General features: G+C 32.8%; 1 protein-coding gene across 2 annotated transcripts in view; it reads left to right on the plus strand.

Annotated features, from left to right (window-relative positions):
• The window catches only part of LOC125029492, a 9,993-nt gene extending 459 nt beyond the window's left edge, over positions 1-9,534 (plus strand). Inside the window, exons 1-8 of one of the 2 annotated variants that reach the window (XM_047619405.1) lie at positions 1,453-1,551; positions 5,267-5,385; positions 5,705-5,886; positions 6,154-6,295; positions 6,784-6,908; positions 7,135-7,233; positions 7,546-7,752; positions 9,222-9,534. In XM_047619405.1, coding sequence (XP_047475361.1) covers positions 5,274-5,385; positions 5,705-5,886; positions 6,154-6,295; positions 6,784-6,908; positions 7,135-7,233; positions 7,546-7,752; positions 9,222-9,338 — 984 coding nt within the window. In that variant the 5' untranslated portion in view covers positions 1,453-1,551; positions 5,267-5,273 and the 3' untranslated portion in view covers positions 9,339-9,534. Of the gene's footprint in view, positions 1-1,452; positions 1,552-5,266; positions 5,386-5,704; positions 5,887-6,153; positions 6,296-6,783; positions 6,909-7,134; positions 7,234-7,545; positions 7,753-9,221 lie in introns of those variants that run through there. The other variant, XM_047619407.1, reaches the window with a different exon arrangement.
• The last annotated feature ends 267 nt before the right edge of the window (positions 9,535-9,801 follow it).

A 9,801-nucleotide genomic window follows, 5' to 3' on the forward strand; every position in this document is an offset into this window, starting at 1 on the left:
AGGCCAGAACTGGTTTGAACCGGAGAATCCCATTATCCTAAATGAAAACACAAATGAAGTATTGATCACCTCTTAAGGACTTGTTGTTCTCTCATCCCGTCAGACGCCCTGGGTACACACGCTATGACAAATCCGAATGATTTACTTCAGCAGACAAACTTCCGTGCCGCTTCCATCACCTGCTGAAGTCCCCTGTTGAAGTTCCCTGCTGAAGTCCCCCCCCCCACTCCCTCCCTCGCTTTCAGGCCGCTGGAAACGCGTGCAGATGCCTCGGCCTCGTTTCCCCATCATTAGGGGAAATTGCACTAACATGTGGGCTGCCTGCATGGGTGTTGCTCAGCTAGATACTATTTGAAAGCTGAAGTACACGTTCTAGGTCATTAATAAGCAATTTCGAGATACCCGATATTGATTTAACAATTGAAATTTTCTTCGGAGTGAATTCATCTGATTTTCTTATATATCAGTTGCTAAAATAGCTTTGTCCTTGTAAAACAATGGAAAAAAAAAAATATTGTGAACGAACGAACTTGGACTGCCAAGTGCCCCGCATGTGATAATGTCTTAGTCTCTCGTATATTAAATATCTGCCCCTATATTTGGCAATCTCGAGGGAGGTCAGTATGATAAATATACTCATTTAAACTCCTAAAAGAATAATAGGATTGTTTTTGTGTGCATTTAGCGTTCTATTGTTTCTATTAGGTTTAATCTTTTGAATTATTCCATGATCTCCACTTTAGGATAGTAAAAAAAAAAAAAAAAAAACATTTCATATTCTCTCCTGCCTTTCACACCTCTAAATTCTAGCCACACAGTATGAATACAGTGATAATATATAGTCAGGATCTATAATACTTAGAAGGACTGACGCCTCCATATAAAAATAATTACCATACACCGGCACTTTGATCGCCTTCAGTTTAGGCAGCGCAGGAGATTGATATTATCATCTTTTCCTTTTCTTCTTCGTTGTTTACATCTTACTTAACCGCATACATCAATTACCACATACCTTTTGCCATGTCTGGAATTCTTCACGAAGATCCTTGACCTCTTTGGACTGCAAAAAAACGTTCATCCTCACGTTTCTATCGCCAGCGGGTTTTCTCCTGACGGCCATGAAGCGACTGGCGCCCTTTCGTCATTATTATTATTATTTTTTTTTTTTAGTTTATTTTTTTTTAAATGTGATTTCGTTACTCTGTACTAAATTCCGATGTGAATTTGTAATACGCGATTATTTGCCGATATGAAATGAGAAATATTATGTTTCTCACCAGTCTCAAAATAGACTAAAATATAATTATTTTTTCCATAAAGTGATGAAACGAATATGTTTATATAAGCAGCAAATAAACAATTAATAAGACTAATGACATTTTATGTGACTTTTACATATTTTTATATTTCGCATTGCGGATTGCGGCCGGCATTTGTTTCTTTGTTTACATGGATCAGCTGATGGCGAGAGTACACGCGGGCACTGTCTTGCCGCTCCTACTATATACTAATTACGAGGACACAAAAAATTATATATATATACTCTAGGTAAGGCAGATTCTCTGTTATATTAAAACCGTAGTCAGCGTTTTATGGTTTGAGTGGTGAGTCTGTTGAGAATTTTACAATGTATTAATTAGTACGTGTGTTCAAAATGAACCCACATGTTAGGGTTTCCCTGAAAACAAGTGAGTTGACCTGGATTGAGTTTTATTTGGTTCTGTAAGGACAGATGGAGATGCCTGTAGTTCCATAGGTTTAGCAGAGTTCGGTGTATAGGTATAGGTGTGAATTTCGTTTTTGATCTATTTAATTATACATGAATGTTAATTAGTCTATAGAGAGTTCTCTAAAATGGGGATCAGGAAGTGTTCAGATAATGTGTTTGGCATTGAACTTTAGGCATATTGAGGGGATGTAATTTAAATAATCCAATATTTATGTGTTAATGCAATAGGCCTATATTTTGGTGTAAATACATTGTTATCAGAAATATTAAAAATGGATTCATACTTACAGGGTATGTTTTGTGTATTTGAACCATAAGAGCTTTGGTATAGACCTTTTGTACAGGGTTAGTTTACACTCAAACAGACCATAGCACACCAGCACATCTGTAAGGACAGATGGAGATGCCTGTTGTTCCATAGGTTTAGCAGTATTAGGTGTGTAAGCATGGGTGTGAAGTTCGTTTTTTATCTATTTAATTGTACGTGAATTTTAATTAGTCTATAGCAAGTTTCTCTAAAATGGGGATCAGGTAGTGTTCAGATAATGTGTTTGGCATTGAACTTTAGGCATGTTGAGGGGATGTAATTTTAAAAATCCTATAATTATGTGTGAATGCAATAGGCCTATATTTTGGTGTAAATACATTGTTATTAGAAATATTTAAAATGGATTCATACTTAGAGGGTATTTTTTGTGTATTTGAACCATAAGAGCTTTGTTATAGACCTTTAACATCTTTTACAGGATTAGTTTACACTCAAACAGACCATAGCACACCAGCACAGGGAATTTTAGCTATGTTTTCAGTATTAATTTTATTTGGAATGCATCCAGGCTTATAGTACAATGCATCTTAATGAGGATCATATTACATTTGTATGATAAGGAGATTATAAAGATGTGATTTTTCTTTTATTACCAACCAAGATACCACTTGTTTAATGTTATATAAATACATTCAAGATTTAATTCAAGACCTAATGTTAAGTGAATAAAACAGACATAAATCTTACAATTGGTTGTTGTGTGAAGCCATGAAATTAAATGTCCAAATTAAGTAATTACTTGATCTCAAAACTAGATTTATAGACATGTAACTCTCTTTTAGCATATCTGTTTTTTGTTTTTTCGTTATTTGTGCAACAGTAATGAAGTTGCATAGCAAAACATGAGATTATCAATGCCTTCATTATTAAACAAACTACAATGCTGTCTCTCAGAGGAGGAATTCGCATTGAAGATAATATTACATTGTTGATCCTTCTACAGTAGGAAACTTACTTATGTTTGTCTTGATGATGTTTGCCATTATTTCCCATCATTGTTGTTATTATTATTATGATTGATGTATTTTTGTTTTTTTTGTTTTTTGTTATCTTTATTTTTATTTTTTTATGTGATTATCTTTATTCTTGTCTTATTTGATTTTTGTTTTTATTATTTATTTAATTATTATTATTATTATTACTGTTACTATTATTATTATTATTATTATTATTATTATTATTATTATTGTAGTTGTTGTTGTTGTTGTTATTATTATTGTCTTTGTTATTATTATTATTATTATTATTATTATCATTATTATTATTATTATTATTATTATTATTATTATTATTATTGTTATCATTATGATAATTATGAGTTTTTTTGTAATTGGTATTGTGATGATGATTATTAATACTTTTTATATTATTATTATTATTTTTGTATTATTTATATTATTTTATTTTTATAATATATTGATATTATGGTTGTTGCTATCATTATTACCTATTACAATTACTATTAACATTACCACTATTGTTATTGTATCATAATAATAATAATTATTATTATTATTGTTATTATTGTTATTATTATTATTATTTTTATTATTATTATTATTATTATTATTATTATTATTATTATTATTATATTATTATTTCTATTATTATTTTTACCATTATTATTGTTATTGGTGTTGTTATTATTGTAGTTGTTGTTAGTGTTAGTATTGATGTTATCATTATTTTTATTGTTGTTGTCTTTATTATTATTATCATTGTTATTGTCATTAAATTTTGTCATGATGTTCCACTCAGCATCAGTTGTACTATTTCAATCATTCTACTTCTCTTATTTCTTCTTTTATTGCTGTTTCTTCTATTCATCCACATCCTTTTCCTTGTTAATGTTTCTCTCTTAGTTGGTCGATTGTGTTTTTTCTTCCTTTATTGAATATTTTCTTTGTTTTTTCTCTTACCTTATTGTACAGTTTGTATTTAAAAATGACTTTTATGATATATGATAATACACCCATTTTTATTTCCATTGAAGTTGACCTTGTGTTGTTATTCGTAAGTCAAAGAACAATAGGTGGTTTCTGTATGACAATGAACACTGAGTAGAATAAAAGTCATAAAGAAAGGGAACCATGCAGTATAAGAGATTCCTGATGTTGTTGCGTTATAATTTTTTCCTGGATTCAGTCTCTTGTAGAAGAGAGAAAAGTCATGTCATTGAAAAAGATCAATATAGGAAATGCTGTGACAAGTAAGAATGTATAGTGTAAAATATTCTTTCATGTTGAAAATATCTAGTTTCCTGTGGAGAATTGCCTTGAGTAATTATTTGATTTCATGTAATAATATTTCAACAACCAAAATAATGACATCTAATAATCATCTGTCATTGTTACTGTTATCTTCCTATTATTTTTTCACTTTTGCTCCTCTTCCTCTTCTTCCTTTTCTATCTTATCTTCTGCCATCTCCTTTGCCTTCTTCTACTTCTTCTTCATCTTCTTCTTCTTCTTCTTCTTCTTCTTCTTCTTCTTCTTCTGTCTCTTCTTCTGCCTCCTCCTTTGCCTCCTCCTCCATCTTCACCTCCTACTCACTGTTATTATTGTCTTTTTACATCACCTCAATTTTCTTCTCCTTCTCTTACATTTTCTTCCTCAGTCTACTTCTTTGTCTTATGTCTGTGTCATGTGTCAATAATCAGAGGAAGTGACAATCTAAAACACAAATTACATTTAAGCATAACACTCTCCCACGGAATCTTGTTCTTACAATCAGCTCTGTATGAATGAATGTGGGTGGGTGTGGGTGTAGGTGTGGGAGGGTAAGTGGATCTACTGTATGTATGAGTGCATTTTTATCAGAGAATGAGGAAGAGTGGGCAGATAATATGTTATATCTTGTACGCTCTCTCTACAAGATTAGTGTTATGTTCAATAATGCATTTTTGGGCAGTCATAAGTGATAATCATTATAAATTTTGTTAAGCTCACAGTGAGCAGAAGTAGAAGAATTTTTGTTAAACATTAAGGGAGGACTGCAAAAATCAGGTCACCTAAGGTATCTCAGCTGGAAGTTATGAGCCTTAAGATATTTGCAAAAAATGTGATGTGTCAATAAATTTCACAGAAGTTTATTGTCTGTTATTACTGGAAAATTTTTATGTGTTCGTAATGCTAAACTGTGAAGGATATTCCATCTTACTGGCTCTTAACCATACATTTTCTAAGACCGCAATTTCTTTTTTTCAGGTGGAGTATGGATTTGAAGGGAGCGCAGGAGGCTTTCCTGGCGGTGCTGCAGCAGATCCCTCAGCCAGAGACCCGCAAGGCTTTCCTAGCATGGGTAGATGACACCTGGATCAGAGGAGGTAGGGGAGAGGCTCTCATTTGGTAGCAGTGGTGTTTTTTGTGAGAAAAAGAGAGTTGACCACAATGTTGAGAAAGATCTGTTCTTTGTTGCATTTTAGTCAAGTTTGAAAAAATTATTTACTGTATAGTATATTTGAGCTTATATTCCTTTAGAAATGTAAAATCATTATAATTTGATAAAGCACAGCAAATTCAGTAGACTTCTATACCACTGTCATCATACATAAGAAAGACATGTGGTAGGAGAAGTCAAGTAAACCACAATTATTTGTTAATATAGTTTTATATCTGCCACTTAATGTTATTATTGCATTGCAGTGCCACCAACACTGATGGTATGCCCACCACCATGTCCACCTCCACCTTTAGTACCTGGCTGCACCTCAGATTACAGCAGTGGGGATGCCAAGCTGAGAAAGATTGCTGATGACCTGCGGGAAATTATGCCACTCAATGCAATTCTTCCGACTGAGCAAATAACTTTTCCATCTGTAGGAGAGGTAAGATTATCTATTATAATTTTGCCTTTTTGTATGCTTGTCTATTTTCTTAATTAATAGAAAAAAAATTACAATTAATGTGTTTGTACGTTGTGAATCACTATTGTTAAGAAATATTACCAGTGTATATTATTAGGAAATGTATGATATTATGTAGTCTTTATTATTTCTATTTAGTAGATTATGATTATATTTGTTGTCCAAAGACATAAGAAGCATTTTTTTTTTTTTTTTATCATCCATCAATTTTGTGAATTCTCACCTCAGAATGCTGACTGTGACCCATCTCATACACTTCATGTTGATGCATTCCTGTATGATGAAGATATGGTGGATGAGCTGTGTGACACGGGAGAACTCGCTCGCAACTACTGTGTTGATTGCTCCTCTCATAACACACAGCCAATCAGTAAGTAGATCTTAAATGAGGGGAGAGAGAAAGGTATATAAATGTAACAATGTATAATTCTTTTTTTTAATATATCATGAGAGAATGCCCTAGCAATACCAACATGACAATACTGTTAAATAGTTGATAAGGTGGTATCTGGCAATATGTATCACAGTACTGCCCATCTCTCTGTACATATATATAGGTACACACACACACACACACACATACACACACACACACACACACACACACACACACACACACACACACACACACACACACACACACACACACACACACACACACACACACACACACACACATATATATAAACAGTGGACAGTGTGTATATATATATATAAAAACTTGTTGATAATTCATTAATAGTATTAGGTTATTGTCAATTAAGAAAGAAAGCTTCAGTCATAACAAGTCGCTATTGTATGTAAGAACTATCAAGCTATTATTTTTTTAATGTCATTATTACAATTATTTTGTTTCAGCTTACATCAGCCACTCAGCTTCACGAGAAAGACTAGCTTACATTTTCCGAGCATTGCTCCCACCTATACCCGAGGACACCATTTTACTGGACATAGGCTCAAGATTAGGGGCAGTTTTGTATGGGGTAAGTGGACCTTAAACCTGTACATTGAATTGATCTAAACAACTCCTTCCTCCTCCTTCCCCATTTACATTGATTATTTTTTTATTCATTCTATATTTTTCCTCTCTCCTTCTCTCTCTATTTTTTATTGATGTGAGGTATTAGTGTGAAGTATATTGGTACTGGACTTGAAGATGTGATATTATTCTGTATATGTTGATTACTAATTAGGTTATTTGTTCCCCAGGCATATATTTATAGCAAATGCAGAAGAATAGTGGGTGTAGAAATTAATCAAGACTTATGTCAAGTTCAGCAAACAATTATCAACAAATATCAGTTCCAGGTAAGGTTAATACCTTTGAAAATGTGATCTGAAATATATTAAAAAAGAAAATCCTATGCCTTTGCAATTTTACTGATTACAGTTGGTATGTAACATGAAAAAGTTTTTTAAACACTTGTATAGTGCATTTCTTTTTGCAACAGAATTAGCTGTAATGATGTTTTAGCCAATAATTTAACTTTATTTGATAAGAAAATTGATTGCTATATTGGGATCATCATTATACACAATATGTGCTTTAAATGTTAATGTAACATTCCTTCCTTACTGTTGCTTTAGTTATGGGTGAGAATGATATTCCTGTTTTTTCAGGACCGTGCACAAGTTGTAGGAGGTGACATACAAGAGCAAGCAGAAATTGTGCGTGCTGCAGACATTATAGTTCTCAATAATGTTTTTGAGTTCTTCATGCCACCTGCTGTTCAAGCTCGCATCTGGGCTTTCTTACGGAGTAATATCAAGAAAGGATGTTTGCTGGTCACCATTCCCTCCCTAGAAGACTCTCTGCAGTATATAGATGTAAGTTCTCTATTCTGTATTATGTCATATGAATCCAAGGATTAAAACTGTCAAACAGAGCGCTCAAGATTTTCGTAAAGTAATATGAGTGCATTTGTTTTTATGCCATATATAAACCAATATAGGCCTGGTTTGTGGCTGTGCTACTGACATGTATAATGTAAAGAGGCATTAGTGCTTTTTTTTTTTTTTTTTTTTTTTGCTAAGAGCAGTCATCCACTTTGGTGTAAAGCTGCTTGATAGAAAGGCTATAAATTATGATGAGACTGAGATAATGGTGGTATGATGTGTCTTTGGCAAGATAACTTTTCTCAGCTTGGCCTGATGTACGTGATGTGATTCCATCGGCTAAACATTCATAAGTTGAAGTACTTGTGGCTATCAGTGTAATAATTATGTTAGTAAATTAATGAAAAGTCATAGCTGTCTCATACTTCCTTATGTAATGTTAATATTTTCTTCTTAAAAATCTTGTGCCTTCTTTTAGACTTTGGTGGATACGTGTAGATCTGTAACAACGAGTCATTATACATCTTTTATACTTGATTACTTGAACTATGTTGCAGAAGCAAGTTTAAAATGGAATCCTTTAGAGATTTATGTCTAGTAACTTTGAATCATTAACAATGATGATTAATCCGTTAACATGACTTGCAGAGCTGCTAATCCTTAAGCCACTAAGGTTCCATTGGCAATATGCAAATTTCACTGTCTGATATGTTCTGAAAAGTGAAAAGAGCATGCTATACATAAAATTAATATGGCACACTAGCTCTGAGATATGGATATGGTTACACTAAAGTCTCAATATGCTTGTTATGAAATCATCATCCTTATGAACCCGGATTTATGTGCACTGTAGTTTTTTTGTGAGTTTTGTTACACACAGATGCTCCACAAGTGCTCAGCCACCAAGGCCTTACGTGGCCTACCCATTTCCTTATTCCTTTTTTTTTTCTTTTTTTTTCTTTCTTTCTTTTCTTTTTCTTTTTCTTTTTCTTTTTCTTTTGTTATTGTTGTTGCTGATCTGATGCTGTTGATACTGATACTGTTATTCTTATATTGCCATTATTATTATTATTTTATTAAATAGTCTACTAATAGTAATTAAGAACCAAAATGAATCTTCCCAAAGATTACAGAAAAGGGTAAATAGGTGAGCTGGTAGACCTAGTAGTTGATTCCTTGGTGTGTAAACACAATTAATAAACTAAAATTACAGTGGACATGGTATGTATATCATGTTGTCTGCAACCAGTGCATTAAAGGGGCATCATGTTTCTCATGCATATAATTTCTCTTCCATGCATAATTATAGATCTTAATAGACATCTTTGATTTATCTTAACACTAAGTATTAGCTTAAGTATTTTTTCCACATGCTATTTCCATCCTCTCATGTCTTGCTTTTGAAATTAAACTTTACTTTTTTGTTACATAACTTTCAAATGCCATTTTTCTAATTCCAGTGTGGCTTCCGTGTTCAAGAATGGGCCCGAGAGCTTCCACCACATGACCCCAATATCACAGCACCATTTGACTTCCAGAGTGAGACTTCCGAGGTGAAGCTCTATCAAATCATTTAAGTTATAGAAGTGTCCAAAAGTGTCTTGACCTGAAACTATGTCTTTGAGAAATGTAAAGAATATATTTTAAGTATATTGGTGAAGTATGTTTCATGCTACAAGAGTGAAAGACTTATCAGTCATAATTTTAGTGTTTTTTTTTTTTCTTTCTTTCTTTCTTTCTTTTCTTTTCTTTTTTTTTTTCTTTTTTTTTTTTCCAATACCAGAAAAAGCTCCTTTCAATAGGAATGTACATTGGAAGTCATTTTAACAAGGGCGCAATCACCATGTATTTCCCAGAACAGATTTGCATTTGATTGCTATGAACAGAAACCAGTCTGGACAGTATATGGGAAAAATATATTTAGATACAAATATTCTGACTGTATCCCTTTTGCCAAAGACTTGAGCATTTTGGATGTTCATTGTTTTGTGATGTCATCAAAGTGTAGAAGACTTCTTTTGCTTGTGTACTGTTTTAAGT

Source organism: Penaeus chinensis, chromosome 10 (assembly GCF_019202785.1).
Source record: "Penaeus chinensis breed Huanghai No. 1 chromosome 10, ASM1920278v2, whole genome shotgun sequence".
Classification (NCBI taxonomy): domain Eukaryota; kingdom Metazoa; phylum Arthropoda; class Malacostraca; order Decapoda; family Penaeidae; genus Penaeus; species Penaeus chinensis.